Consider the following 15,989-nt stretch of genomic DNA (forward strand, 5'->3'; position numbering starts at 1 on the left):
CTGAATGAAAAATTACCAGGCACAAGATATTATTAAGAGGAACAAACCTTTTGAGGAAAGTCTTGAGTAGGTGGGAACAAGAAGCCTTAACACTAGACAGTTCAAATGTCAAGCGATTTGTGTGTCTCTAGCACACAGAAGACCACCTCTGAAACCTTATGGCCTACATTCAATAAAAGCAGTGGAAGACCAGATTTTCTGACTAGAGCTTACATTCCCAAGCCTACCGCTGGAAGCCTAATTTCTGCCTGCCAATCATTAAATCTTTTCAATAAAATTAATTTACTAGCAAACATCACTTCCCTTCTCTCAACTCACTGAAATGGATAGCATCTTGGACTTCCCATTGGGTGATGTCTTTATATTTGTTACTTTCAATCTCAGTTAGTTACTATTAATTAAATAACAAATCAGAAAATTACTTCTAAAATTATGAAAAAGTAAAACCCCCAGAACACACCCTCATGTGGTTAGTAACTGGTACCAGCACTTGCAAAACATGAAAGGCTTCTCTAAACATAGATTTTCATCAGTGATGCTGCAAGTCTTCATCTAATCTTTTGTGATTTCCCATGCAGGAACATCAAAAGAGAAACAAGAGAATAGCACTGTTCCAGAGCAACAGTGCTCTGTGTGAAAATATGTGTTTAGCTACAATACACACAAAATGTGAGTGGGAAATTATTTACATGAGACATATTTTAATAAACATCTTCATTAACTCCCTTTTCCTATATGGAACAAGGATTTGTGCAGTTTGAAATCATGTCCAAAGCTCAAGGGATTTCTGGAAGAAAATGAAAAAGAATTAGAAAGTATCTAACATGTAAGTCTTCAAAGCAAGGAGATCAATTTATTTTCATTTATACTTACTGAAACACATTCTGCATATTTTATTGTTTCTGTCATCTTTTTATAATCCATCCAAAGAATTTTCAAAGAACATTAAGTCCTACAAATAAACAAACTGTGAATAGTAATGAAGGTACAAAAATGCAACAATTACTATTAGCAGTCTTACTTGTAGGGTTTTTTTACATAAAGTAATTAGATTAGTCATTTTCTATTACTCTGCCATTGAGCAAGAGGAGTTTTGGACTACACAATCTAAAAATCCTAAGTGTCATGAGAGTTATATATCTAACCTAATGAAAACAAAATATCTGAACTGTCATTGCTATTTTAAAGCAAACACTTTCCCGTGAATAATTTAAATAGTTTTGTCCTTTTGTTTTTGTCTGCTATAAGGTATCACAGATGGTTTCAAAACAATTGCATGTTAATATTAACACATTAGTGTTGGCAAAAGATGTACACAGCAAATATCAATTTGTATTTCTAGAAAACGTGCATCTGAACTTCGGCCTCATCCCTAGCGGTGAGTATTCTCCTTTTCATATAATTCTGCTCCTATGATTATCTTCACAAGGGAATTTTTGTGGGAGAATTCATATGACCTGGAGGTCTTAAATGCAACACTCAACAGAACTATTGAAGTGGCACTCACCGTTCAAAATTACCATTAGGAATAACGTAACTTTTGTTTTTCCATTTTCATTTACCCATTCAAACACAACAGATAAGGGGTTTGAAGGAATCTGGTAGGTTTGACATGTATGTTTATATTTGATCCTGCCATGCACAATATTGAATTATGTGTGGAATACTATTTAAACTGTTTAATAAAAAAAATATTAGGAACCTAAAGGTGCTCAACAAGTAAGAAAAAACCAAAAGCAGCCATAAAAATTAAAAGGGTTTCAGTTAACTTTTCTTTTAGGTAGCAGGTCTGGCTTTCCACTGCACTTACACCTTTGTAAGATCACAGCTGATAGCAAAGGCCCCCTTGGTCCCACTCTGCCCACCTCTATAGGTCTACCTCTTGGTTTTGCATACTTACAATGAGAAAACAAGCACCAATCATTACTGCCTTGATTCTCACATCAAGATCTACAGGGACCTGGATCTCAAAGTTGGCAGTGTTGGTAAAGACGTTGTTTACAAATCCAGACCAGTACTTGGAAATTTTGCCAATCGTTGACATCTCATTAAGAGCTTTTACCTGCACAAATAAAAAAATAGGAATAAACCTAAATAATAAGGTACAGACTGATTATATCTCCACAGAATTAATGACTATGCCCTGACACACAGGCTGTGCTATAGTTGTCAGGTTCTTCTTTTATTCTTATCATTGAGATGCTCTATTAGTGTCAGATTTGCCTTTAGGAGTAGCAAACAAGAAAGGGCCTCATGTTTGGAAACATCAGCATCTTTAGAGTTGACAGGAAAGTGGAGGAAAGCAATTGTGAAAGTTTATATCACTTTTGCTTTTAAATCACAATGATCTTTTCTTCCTGTCTTGTGTTTCTGATATGCTCCAAGTCACAACAGTACCACTGCTGTGGACCACTGTCCCCTTGTCATGGTTTTAGCTGGGATAGAGTTAATTTTCTTCACTCTAGCTGGTATAGTGCTGTGCTTTGGACTTAGCATGGAAAAAAATGTTGAGATAATGCACAGATGTTTTGGGCTGTTGCTGGGTAGCGCTTGTACTAGTCAAGGACATGTCTAGCTTCCCGTGCTCTGCTGGGGGCACAAGAAGCCGGGAGGGGAGGGGGGCACAGCTAAGAGAGCGGATTCAAACTGACCAAAGGGATATTCCATATCATGTAACGTCATGCCCAGTATGTGACCTGGGAGGGGCTGGCTGGGGGAGGGAGGCAGCAATCGGGGCTCGGGGACCGGCAGCGTCGGTTGGCGGGTGGTGAGCGGTTGTATCGTTTGTGTTTCTGTGGTTTTTTTCCTTTTTTTCCCCTTTCCCTTCCTTTTCCATTTTATTATATTAACATTATTGTCATTATTATCATAATCATAATTATTATTATTATTTTATTGTAATTATTAAACTGTGCTTATCTCAACCCACAAGTTCTTTTGCTCGTCCAATTCTCTTCCCTGTCCCAGAGGGGGGGGGGAGTGAGTGAGCGGCTGCGTGGTGTTCAGTTGCCAGCTGAGGCTGAACCACGACACCACTACCGCTGACAGATATGTTCTCAGCTATGTAGCCATTTGCATGGTCTAGTGCAAGGTGTCCCTGACCATGGCAGGGAGGTCAGAACTAGATGATCTTTAAGGTCCCTTCCAACCCAAACCATTCTATGATTCTGTGTTTCTCACAGTAGACTAAAATTTAGGACTGTACCCACTGAAGTCTTCTGATTTGGCTAATAAGTTGATCAACACAGAAGCTCTTTTATGATTTTTTAATTAAGGCAAAGTGCTTTGTTCACATCAGAAAACTCTGTCCAGGGTTCATCGAGCATCTCCCATTCTCCTCTCAACCCTTAAATATCTCAGTGGCTCCTCAGAATTATTTTTCTCATGATGAGTGTTGTCAAATGGATGTAAACATATTGGACAGTAATCCTGCCCATGGTTCTCAGTCTGGGAGTAACGAAGGCAGCAGGTTCAATGCCACAGGCTTCAAGGGACTGTGTGTCAGGTAACAGTGAATGCATGTGGGATGAAACCCTGAGCCTATCAAAATCAATGGCTGAGAGCTCATGGACTGCAGAGAACCAGGACTTCACTTAGTGACATGTTTATTTCCTTGAAGGAATTGTGACTCATGTCCAGAAAACATCTGTAGGAGTCTAAGTGTACAAGCCAGGAACTCCAATGCACATTGTTGTACTTCTATAATTATAGCAATGTACTATAATATTTTTAAGGGTAAAATACCAGGACATTTGAGTGAGAAATTTATTCAAAGTAGTAAAACTTTAAAATTCTTAACACTCATAAGAAACATACCTCAAAGTCAACATCTTCAAAACAGCCACAAGTTGCATATGGGCCAATTATTTTTAGTATATTTTCTTTACTTTCATTCTGTATAGTAAACTTTGGCAGGAAAGGATCCCAGTTCTGTACAACATACCCAGCTGTTGTACCTGGTGGGGACTGAACTTCTAACTAGCAAACAAAAGAAAACAAAAAAAAAAATCTTATGAACAAATTTTATGTTAGTATATTTGTCCATAACAGTGTTTTGTTTGTATAATGACTAAATATTTATTTATTGAATATAATTATATGTAATTTTATCAAACTGTGAACTGGATATTACAAGTCTGTTTAATGGTGGTTTTAAATATGGCAGACAATATGAAGGTCAAAAGCTGCATCACAAGCTAATGTTTTACATATAAGATTTGATAAAAGCCATACGCTGTGAAAAGTTTTTGTTATTCTAATCAGTGAGTATCCTATATGCCTTTTTCTACAGTAGCTGTGCTACCAAAGGCCCTTTTTTTAAAAAAAACATCCTGATGCAGTACTGAGACATTAGATAAATTAGTTAACGTATACATTTTAATAAAACAAGAAAGATATCTGAATAAAGAAGAGTCAAAAATAAGGAGAAAAAATTGGATACTCTATAGGTTCTGCATTTTTTACTCAAAGCAGCTTATTTCCAAGTTCTGCAATTTCCCACAGATATATGGCCTTGAAGAGGCAGAGCCATGGAGCAAAGCATCAGCTTCCTCTGAGAGCTGCTTCCCAGTTGTACCATGCACGCTAATGGCCTCCAGGGATTTTCCATCCTTCTCACTCTGGGAGTACAGTGGGTGATTTCCATCTATAGCACTAACAGACGTTGGTCTCTGTCAGGGCAAGCAGTGTTTTGGGGTATTACCTGACTGGAGAGACACCTGTATCATCAAACACAAAAGCTTTATTTGGGATGTCAGGAAAGTAAGGTCCCATGAAGGAGAGGATGCACGCTGGGGATGTAACTCATAAAAGGGACTCATTTATCAATAATTATTTCTAAACGAAGGCCTCCACGTAGTCCCCCAGGCTGAGAGGTGGGTGTGAATTCCTTCCTGACATCCTTGCAGAGGTTGCACAAGGCTTCATTAATGCTGTGCACATACAGCAAGATGCTCGGACAAAAGGCAGTTAGGATTCACTCACCTCTTGCAGGAAGCAGGGGAACCAGCAGCTGTTGCATCTCAAGGGCCTGTTCACTGTAATCACTTCTCGGCCCGTGTTATCAGCAATCCTTATGGTGAAAGACCTTATAGGCGAACACAAGTTACGATCAAAACAATCATTTTCTTCTACAGCAAAGTAAACTCTCTGTCCCAAATGGTTTTTAATCTCATATTTGCTGGAGGTCTCTGTGCCAAGTATGGCTAATAAAGCAAAACAAATAGAATATTACCTGAGTATAATGTCTGTGTGTGTGTGTGTGTGTGTATATATATATAAGTATATATCCTAAAAATCTATGGAACAGAGACTGTTTAAAAAATTGTTTTGAAATAATGACTCAAAGAAAATACACAATTATTAGGAAATAATAATGTCAGGTCTGTATTTTGAAGGAACATTTAGTTCAAAGACTTTGATTTGCTGTACGCTAAAGTATATATCACAAAACAGAATTCAGATCCTGAGTTGTGGTTTGGGCTTTTTCTTACCTTCTCATCTGTGAAAAGTAACAATATGAGGCTGTCTCACTTCAGTGACAAAACTTTCACCCAGCAAGGTGTCCAAGAATCAGACCGCAAACATTTTGAATGGGAGAAACACATTTAAAAATGTTTTACTTGCAGAACTTAATACTTGTTCAGTACTTTGAAATTCTGAGGAACTATGTAAATAGAAGTTCTTATGCTTCATTTTGTGTCTTCTGACCTTCCTTTATTTGCTGTGTTTCTTGTAGCATGTTAATTTTTTTTAAAGACAATAAATTTTTCCATGGATTGGAAAGATGGTTAAACTTTAACAACTTTGAGAGGGAGGTGTCTGAGGGAGAGAATTTAGGACTGGTGTGGAGACTATTCACTGTAGTCTTTCTCCCCTCATTGGTTTGCTGCAGAATAGGCATAAAGAAAGCGAGCTTTCACCAAACTAACACCACATTACAAGCCCGACACAAGGTCAGCAGGAGGCTTCGCAATGACTTCAACAAGTTAGGGCAAGACTTGGAAGACTTTTGGACACATCTGTGTACCAGGACAGTTAAAGACTGACAAGGATTGCACCATACCTTCCAGAAGCTCTACTTGCTGATGAATAATTATCCGGTCCAGCTGTTTAAGAAAAATAAACAAGATAGTGGGTGTTGGAAAGGTCTGGGGTTGCCAGTGATCACCTGTCTGTTTTTGTTGCTCGTCTTCCTGTTATTCAAATTCCCTTCCTTCCAGAGGTGCACAAGATGGGTGCCTGAGGGCTATCTCAAGTTACACTTTAAACATCTCTCTGAAACAATGACTGAAGAGTGTGACATCGGGGCTGCGGTCATGTAATTCACCCGCACATTCGAAGACAAGGAATCTTCACCAGGGGAATGAGGAAGACAACAGCAATGGTGGGATGCATGTTAGAAGGAGGACCCACTTCTCACTTCTGTTCCTCTCTCCTGGTCTTGGTAGAGGGGAAGCCCCTTGCCCAAAAAAGCTAAGGTTAGTGCTGGGCACCATGGCAGAGGAGGAGTGAATGAGTTTGGGCTCAAGCTCAAAACGTGCTGTAGCCACATCCCAAGGGGCCCCACTGGAGCAGCCCAGCAGGGCTATTGGGTGATGCCAACAACAGTACACATGAGCTTTAATGCTCTGATCTCAGGCGATGGGAGTTCTGCACCCTAAATCTGGCAAACAGTCACGCCGGAGTGCCAGAATGAGCAAAACAACAGCTCCCCAGAGAAACCCTTGGCCAGCTGAAACTGTCTTCCACTGTGAGCTGGTTACAAATGCAGGAGAAAAACTGTTTGCCATGATGCCCAGCTTTGCTGTTTTTATCATCCTGCTGACATTATTCTTTTTTAGAGAACACTCATTAGTATTATAAAACCAGCAAGACTTAATTTCAGTCTACCTTTCTGTTTTATGTGACTTTTAATGCTTGTTTTATGTGATAGCTTAGGCTTTGCTAATCTCTTTTCCTTAAATTCCTGATGGGCAAATGCTTGGCACAGGATTTTTCCATCACTCACAGCTGCAGACAGAAAGCACACACAGAAAACGACCTTCTGAGACCGGCATGTCACAGCTCTCCAGCGTCTGTATATTTTACAATTGATAAATCTTGCCTGGTACGTATTCAAACTGTTGCAGCCATTTGTCAATTCTAGTCATCTCCTGCAGCTAGTTCAGGCTGCAAAGAAAAGCTGGTAAAAGAGAAACTTCTTTATCCCTTTCATTAATCTCTGAAATGTGCATGCCAGTAATTGAAATAATAAAAAATATTTGGACTTAAAAATTTTCTCCCAAGAATCTTTGCTGTTTGTTGTTTAGGTTTCATGAGAGATGCGAACTTTTGGAGCTCATGGGAAGTGCTCTGCTGATGAAAAAAGAATAACCAAGTTAAAGATGGTAGGGCTATTTTAATACTTTAGTATTGATTTTAATATGGATTTCTTTGTCCCACATAGACTTTCACAGGGAAGAGGAAATTAACGAGCCTGAACTGTTAAAAGCTTTGAGTGATATTGGTCTGTGTATTGGTTTATTGTGAACAATGTATAAACAATGTTGAGACAACGTGGCAGTACTACTTGTTAGGCTTGTTTTGCCTTTCACTGGTTTCTGCAAGGCAGCTATTCTGATGCATCTTTTATTGAGGCACTTGTGGATTAAGGGAATTCTGCACTTGCATTTGAAAGCATCTAAAGCCCTTTGGTTTACAAGGGTCTGAGTCTTGAGCTCCGATGTTTTAAAATTCCTTCTACACAGCTAACTCTCAGTATTCAGTTTTGTGGGCATTAAATTTACATCTGATCAGCCCAAGCAAGTATAAACTCAGAGGCTTCTTCAAAATTGGTTAGGCCTGACTGGTAATACGACATGCTGTTGAGCTACTTGGAAAATTCTTCTACAAGGTCTCGCCTGCCTATTCCTGCTATGGGCACAGTTTCCCCTGATTCTGGTGATGGGCACTGGCCAGTTCCCCAAAATATGGTTGTGATCTGGAAGATAATAATGAGGTTTAGATAACCTGTTTTGTAGGACATTTTTTAAAGAGCGTCACTTTTTTGATAATGATATAAAGCATGGTATCAGTTTTCCAGGGCAGAAGCAGTTTGTTGCCCTTCTCTGGTGTACCTTGAACTGCTGAGTGAATCGCTCCTCAGCCTGACTGACTCCAGGTGTGTGTTTACAGAGTGAAATACTGCTGTCTGGCCTTAATGTACATGACAGATACTTTCTTTTCCTCTCATCCAACACTATATGCTGTGTTCTTGAGTTACTGTTTAGAACAAGACTGTAGGGATCTTTCTGAGATTCACTAAATTTGGATCCTTGTTTTAGAGTCAGACATGTCATGGGTCTTATTAAGAAATATATTCAGCTTTCTCAAATCTATCCAGCTATCTTCCCCACTCCTGCTGGAGATAATCCCAGAACCTCATTTCTATTTTTTATCCAGTATTTATTCACAACCACTTTCTTACAAACTTTCTTCTGTTAATGTCATTCTATAAATTAAATGTCTCTTTTTCTCACAGGTTGTTCACTCTCCTAGGGGAAGAGCTGTGCCAGTTCCCTCTCTGGTAGCATTTTGGTAGCCTAAAGATGAAACACTGACAGTCTTATTTTAAAGCAGGTTGTCTATTCCCCATGTCCTTCCAGTAGCACCTGTCTGTGCCTATTTCAATTTGGACCTACCTTTCCTCAGTACACACACAACCAGAAGGATACACAGTATTCCAGTCTTCCCAATGGCATAAAAAATTCCCAGTTCTGCTAGAAACATCTTCATTCATTTGAGAATTTCATTACACGATAATCCCTTAGTCCATCAGAATAAATCCCAAGGGATCACCCTGGCAGCTGTGAATCCCACATTCATTCTGCAGGCAGCCCTCTCCCTGCTAGTCGGATCTCCGTTCTGCTGCAATCTATCCTGTATGAGCTTGTTTCATTAGTCACACAGCCAGTATGACTTTAGCATTGCACACCAAAATGTTCTGCAACGCATGGAAACTCTAGCTGTGGGTATATGCCAATAATCAGCATTGCACACATGCTTTCCACTTTTCAGACTGCAGAGAAAATTGAAAATAATTAGCAAGGGCTGCAGCACAGACACGTGGTTACTGGGCTGAGAACAAGCATGAATGACGTCTTGAGTTCTAGTTACAGTTCTGACAGCTACTTGCTCTTTTGTCTTTATGTCAGATGTAAAGCTTCTGTAAAATGGAGTAATAGAATTCGCTTCCCCACATTGTATGAGTAAATCTGAGATATAATTCATGTTCATACGGGAGACTGAATATGTAACCTGCCAAGAATTTACTATCACAATCATTTTTAGACTAAAAAAATGTAGCTCCGACAGTCTGTCAGCAAATTCTCGTGTAATTGACAATGCATATCATTTGGTGCATGGGCACCATGAAATGAAAATCATAATTCCACATGAAAGGTTGTTTCTGAAGGGTCTCCCAGTTTCATTAGCTATCTAGGTAACTCAGCTCCAAATATAAAATACATTCCGTTTCTGTTTCTGTACAAAACTACCAGAAATGTATATCTAAAATACAGACCTTGAGTGAAATAAACATTTCCCATCACCACCAAAATACAAACATGGCAGAAACATGTGTATCAGAATCACAACCTGACTACCCTGGGGGCCTGATTCTGTCCCTGCCCATACTAGGCAGCACGTATGAAGTGTTACTCAGAATCCAGCCACATGTGGAATGCAAACTGGAGTCAGTGTCAAAATGGTAGCTGGGGGGACCCTCCCAGTAAATAATGCAGGAAGATGTGAAACTTCTGCAGCAGAGCTGCAGACCATCACTGATCTGAACTCCAGGAGCTGAGAGGTTTCACAGAGCGAGATGGACAGCTGCATGTTTATCAGTAGGGCTAAGAAGACTTTAGCATTCCCTTACCCTCCCCTGCCTGTGACCAACTTGTCCACTTCCATTTCCAGGCATTCCCCTCTCCCTGGCACTAGTGCTTTCCTGCCCCATGACCCAACACAGAGCGGGTGTGGGTTTGTAGCCACCCAGGCTTACACTCACAAAGTTCTCTCCTTGGGAGCTTGCCTCCCCAGGACCTTACCTCTAACCTAGAAAGCACTGTCCTTGGCAGAAGGAGTTTGCTCAGAAGACCTCCGTGTTGCTCAAAGGATGTTGCTCAAAGGTTATAAGGAGGTGACAGTTCCTTCACACACTGCCTGTTTCAGTCTTTTTGAGGCCAGCTGGAGTTTGATAGCCATCTCCTTGAGGGTGAGCTCTTAAGGAGCTGGAAGGAAACTGGGGGGACAACGAGACGGGTAATACTATGACCTAGAAAAAGTCGTAGAGGGAAGAAAACCATGGAGAGCTGCATGCACAACAAATGGATTCCTATCAAAATGAGTGGTAGCAATGAAGGAAGGCCTTGTCATTCCTACACTCGTATTTCACAGTAATATCAAACAACAAAAGAAGCCTCTCGATCTCCACCTGCACCTCTCCCAAGAAAAAAATCCAAACAACCCCATCCCCCAAGGTATCAAAGAAGTCTAAGAGGAAAACAAAACAATTCCAACATTTGGGAAGATTCAGGACCTGATTCAGGTACTCCAGACCAGGTGGCAAGTTATAGGTGTGTGGTGTTTGCTTCCAGAGGCTTGTTGGTTCAACAGGCTCATTCTGTTCAGGAAGGTCAGAAGAACCAGGGAGGTAATCCTTAAAGATTGGGTTGGTTTGTCCCTGAGATTCTGCAGGAAAGAAGAAAAAAAACCAGAAATTAACAGAGCCAAACAGCAGCTGGCTGCTTGGGTCAAAACTGGAACAAAAATGTCACATTCTGCCTGTAGACTATATCAGCATTTTAGCTCAGATCAGGAGTGAGGATCTGAAACAAATCTCCTCATGGTCCCACACTTCAAGCACTCTGATTCACTTTACAAAGCAGTCTTAGAGTATGCAAAGTGGAATCACTGTAGATGAAGCTAAACCACGAGATGTGGTCTTGGAGGGGACCTAATCTGCTCTGACAGCTTGCAAGCCCTCTGTGGGACAAGGCCGGAGCTGGTCTGGACACGCACACAGGGTGGTCACACGTACCTCAGCACAGGCTGTTCAGCCCTGCTCCCCCTGAGCTGCCCTGCGCCCTAATGTACAATGAGCTGCTGAGGGCTTGCTTCTAGCAAGATGCTTTCTAGCGTCTTGAGGGCATGCATTTTTTTTCTCATAGAGATAACCTTTCCAGGGATCTCAGATTCCCCAAGCTGGATGTTACAACCCTGGTAATCAAAGTCTGCACAGCCTCTTACAGTGTATTATTCATTATTATCTTAATGTAAAGGTCAGATATCGTTAAGCTGTATTTTCTGGTTTGCTATTGCAAACGTGTGCTTTAGGACACAGTGATGGTTACCTTGGCTAGCGCTGTGAATGTAACGAGAGTATTTACTGTTACCGGCACCTGTATGCCCACACCCCTTCATACGCACAGGCACCGTCTCCCACAGCACAGAGATCCCCTTAGCCATTTGATTCTCAACAAACTCCTACAGGTTTTACTACGAGCGTCTTTCCACAGCCTTCAGTAACACTGGCTCTGCTGGAACAAGAGCGAGCAAACTGAATCTCTCCGCATGAAAATGGCAAATCTTTTTATTAAGCTGAGCCCCTGTGCTTCGGCAGTAAAACAGTCCCCAAACCGATCATTTTTGTCTCATGTGTGACAATACTTTGGCATGATGGGGTTTGAGGTCCAGAAGGAATTTTGGCTCCAAGTCTGAAGCTGTCTTTTGCTGTTGTGGGTTTAAATGAGATCCTTTAGCGTTATTTGAACTCACTGTGGCTGATTCATTGTTTAATCATATTTTGATCTTAATTTGTCTTTGCAACCACTGCTTTCTTTCAAAGTCTGAGACCACAGGAAGAAGAAGTAACCCCTTTGAATTTGTAGCTAGCTTTTAAAAATGTATAACTGGGTAATAAATATTTTATATGCTCTTCTGCACCATTTTACCTCACAGGCTTCTGTTACTGCCGTAACTCTTGTTGTTACATGAAAAGCCATGAAGTGGCTGAGCATTAGTGTTATTCTTGAATAATAAAGAGAAAAAAGACAACAAATTGCAGTTCTACCTGTCAAATTTTAAGGTATATAAAAATCAAACAGTAAATACATTAAATATTGATGACAATCCGAGCTACTCTGACATTTTGTCTATTTTTGTGGATATTTCCCATTTCATTTATGGTGTAGGAAAACTTAAAAGTTACTGTATGACACAGTGAGCATTCTGTACAAACATAATTTATAGTTACTTGTTCCTAAAAGATGTATATTAAGTTCATTCCTTACAAAAACTATATTACAGAACATGACTATTTTGCTGCTTCCGTTAACTACTATGCATTAAAAATATACAAAACCAGATCTCTTTTATATGGCTAAAGATAAGCAAAATTTTAAAGAAGTATATAGTAAGAGTACAACAATGCTGTAAAACCTGCTGCTGCTGTATATCTTTTAGTGCTGTAAATGCAGAATGTCTTCAGTATTTTGGGGGACAAGAGGGGTAAATATTTGGCAAACATAAATAGACATTGATGAAACTCCCTGGGCCAACAGCTGCCTCTGTACGTCACATCAAGGTGACCTCTGTAGCGTTGCATTCATGTTAAGAAAAACCAGATTTATATCCTTCTGTTTAGTTTAAGTATTTAAAAGCATGGGGAAAATTAATTTAGATTGCTGGTTAGATCAGCATGCTGCAATGTTTGCCTATAGCCCTGAGTACCCAACTGGCTGCTGCTAAAAGACAATAAATGAAAAAGGTGAACCTAGATAGGAGTAATCTGATTAAATCCAGTTATTCTTCAGATATTTATCTTTCCTACGTGGTTATCGGGACTCTGGCCAGTTTTGAAAGTGAAAAGCATTTGCTGATTTTATATTATTGAAGTGGAATAGGAGAGAAGTGTGCAAAAATAGTGGTACCCTTGACTCGTACCTGCCCTTCCCACGCATTCTGTACCGACAGGTTTAAGCACAAAGATACAAACACTAAATTTTCTGATTGAATGCAAATGCTAACATTTTGTAACATATTTTATTCAAATAACATTCTAGCATAGATTTTAGTCTCCTTAGGAGCCTCTTGAATGCTGAAAAATTAAAGGAAGCCAAAACAACTGTGCTTTGGCTGATGTGGTTTTAGCCTGAAACTCTCATTTCATCAGACTGCTGATTGCTGGAAACGTCTAAGACTGTAGTTTTCTGTAAACACGATCTAAAAATACAGACTGTAGCTGCACTTACCTTGAGAGGCCATGAAGCTTCCTGAGTTACTTCTTCAAAGGAAGCCAGGTTAACAGTAAAGGCTTTTCTTGTTGCGGCAAAGAAAAAAAGAGCACAGCATGCACAAAACTTCAGAAGGTGTCTGTCTACTTCATATCAGCTTACAAAGGACTGGAGGAAATGTATTGCCTTTCTCATGTTCCAGAACACTGCATTTTATGTCGTTGGACAACAGGGGGAGATGATGCTAACAAACAAGAAAAACATTATTAATTTCAAGTCGTTTGCACCAATGGAAAGCGGGAGAAGTGTTTTGTGAATGCAAAGAGGAAAAACTTCAATGTACCCACTGGCTAACTGAAGACATTAGACCTAAAATTCTGCTTTATAATGTACGTATATATTCTGAGAGTACACAAATTCTATCTTTATAATTCAGTATTTATATTTCCATTTCTTCAGGGTACCCAGTAAAGACAGAGGAACTGATTACCTGCATTTCCCTATGGCTGGCTCACAGTCAACATCTCCCATGCACAGAGCAGGAAAAGCTACCTCAGATTTCTCACTATACTCCATCCACGTAGCACCAGCCTCCCCTACCAGGGATGTTATGCCTGCACCCAGCCCCAGAAAATTATCCTGCACCTCCCCACCCCCACCCCGGCTCTGCTGATCCATGAAGTGTTTAAACTGGATTGGGAGAATTAAAACAGATTGCTGTGCTTTGCTCCAGGCAAGCACTGTCCATACCAAAGTGTAACACATGTAGTTACCTGCATTGCACTGAGAGGAAAGGAGGAGGAGGAGGGAGAGTAACCTTGACTTACCGGCTCATATTTCTGCCTCAAGTGCCCAAGTCGCCATGGAGATGATCACGCACATGCAATCTGCAGACAGGTATGATGTGTGGCTGCAAAAATGGCAGAGAAGAGTGAGGTGTTGGGGACCATTTTCTGCTCTCTCTGCTACTGCAAGTTCTACTGATTTGAAACAGTCTGTAGAAGCATGTCCGAGCAGATTTAATTCCAGAGCTTACAGTTCGGAGAGATGCTGATGAGGATCTCTGAAGGAAGAATACAGAAAACACCTCTAAATATATATACATGCACATGCACATATATATATATAAAAGCTGGTTTTTATTAGCTATATTAGTCCATGCAAAGGCCCCAGGTCTACCTATGGTATTTGGCTATGCAAAACTTCCCAGGAGTTTATCATTGCCTGCTTGAGAAGTCCCTGGGTGCAGTGGCAGCGCAGCCCAACCCAACAGCCAGTCCCTGCTGTGCTCACCCCTGGAAACGCCATGTGAAGGAAGAAGGCAGCCCACAGACAAAAACTTTGGTTGCTGAAAAATGGGGACTAAACAAATCCTTCTGAACTGGGAAGAAGTTTGACATGACTGGAAATAAAGATTAAGAATATCTAAAATTTTTTATTCCTTTCTCCCAATCAAAGATGTGCTTCTTTGGAGCAGGGGATCTAACCTGGAAAGCAGACACAAAGAAAGAAAGCAAAGAAGGAAAAAAGGAAAGGAAAAGCTCTGGATAAATATAGTAAACCTGACTTTGAAAATTATGGATGAAAGCTTGGATGAGGTGGCATCCACCTACCTTTAAAAATGAATAAAGGCTTACTTTAGCTCCCAGAAAACCAAACAAAACAAAAAAATCCCAATAATTCTGTCAATGCATAAAGCAAGTGTAGTACATTAAGAAAGGTGCCTAAAATAGACAAAACACTCTAAAAAATATATGGTGAAAGAAGACATTTCAAACATTTAAAAAACATTTTTGAGAAGTCCAAGCAGCTCACTGGCTTGGACGCATGGACACCGACACAGCCTGTCCGCGCTGTACTCAGCACCTGTAACACGGGGCCAGCCTCAGCCATTCCCACAGCATCTGCGGGCTTTGGGACAGGAGAGCCTGGCGGTGCTGGGAGGTGCCGGCACCGTGGCCCAGGCTCCCGGGCAAGAGCCGCCGCAGCGGCACAGGCAGGTCTGCTCATCTGCAGGAGCCAGGTTTCATTTTCCTGCTGCTCACGAAATAAATATTTCTCTGACACAGTTCTGCCCAGAGAACTAATTTCCTGGCATGGTTTACAAAATTGCAGTATATAGGTAACAGAAAGGTATAAAACTTGGCTTGAAGTACATTTTACATTTTTCCATTTCTTTCACAAATTTCCATATCTTTTACAATGTCCCCTCTTACCCCATTCTTATTGTTTTATTCTGAAGCAATGATTTTAGTAGATTAAATCAATAGATCTCTGCTGGATTTGTAAATAGTAGTCTTACATTGGCATAGATCCTTAAAACTATGAATTTAATAATTTATTTAATCTGAATTTTTGGGTTTTGTTTGGGGCTTTTTGTGGTTTGTTGTTTTTTTTTGTTGTTTGCTTTTTTTTTTAAATAAATACTCACATATTGGTCAAAATCTGCTCCAGCCATGATTAAAAGCAGCCTGACTAAGGAATTCAGGAACAGAAGTCTTAATCATATTTATCCAGGCACAAATGCAGCCATACTTTGGTGCTATTTAGAAATGCACAGGAAAAACTACTCAAGAAATCAGGACAAACGTTTAAAGAATAGTGTACAGCTATTTCTAGCCAAGTCTGAAGGACTTCAGGAAGCAAAGCGGCAGCACCCAACAGGGAATTCTGCCAAGATACCGAGCTCACCACCTCTGCCTCCTGCAGAAGGCT

At 40.3% G+C, this 15,989-nt stretch overlaps 1 protein-coding gene across 1 annotated transcript; it reads right to left on the minus strand.

Annotated features, from left to right (window-relative positions):
* Positions 1–879: 879 nt before the first annotated feature.
* Positions 880–13,438, minus strand: LOC142059501 (phospholipid scramblase family member 5-like). The gene is made up of 7 exons (XM_075098317.1): positions 13,293–13,438; positions 10,580–10,731; positions 6,065–6,107; positions 4,984–5,204; positions 3,817–3,978; positions 1,901–2,062; positions 880–952 (listed from the first exon to the last, which is right to left on the minus strand). The coding sequence occupies exons 1-7, from the start codon at positions 13,303–13,305 to the stop codon at positions 914–916; spliced, it is 792 nt and encodes a 263-aa protein (XP_074954418.1). The 5' UTR covers positions 13,306–13,438; the 3' UTR covers positions 880–913.
* Between the last annotated feature and the right edge of the window lie 2,551 nt (positions 13,439–15,989).

This window comes from Phalacrocorax aristotelis, chromosome 7 (genome assembly GCF_949628215.1).
Source record: "Phalacrocorax aristotelis chromosome 7, bGulAri2.1, whole genome shotgun sequence".
NCBI classification, from domain to species: Eukaryota; Metazoa; Chordata; class Aves; order Suliformes; family Phalacrocoracidae; genus Phalacrocorax; species Phalacrocorax aristotelis.

Coding starts and splice junctions, on each gene's coding strand:
- LOC142059501 (XM_075098317.1), bottom strand. Junction 6,108..10,579: donor GTCTGGAGTACCTGAATCAG/GTCCTGAATCTT, acceptor TTTCTTAAACAG/CTGGACCGGATAATTATTCA. Junction 2,063..3,816: donor TTGAAGATGTTGACTTTGAG/GTATGTTTCTTA, acceptor TTATTTGTGCAG/GTAAAAGCTCTTAATGAGAT.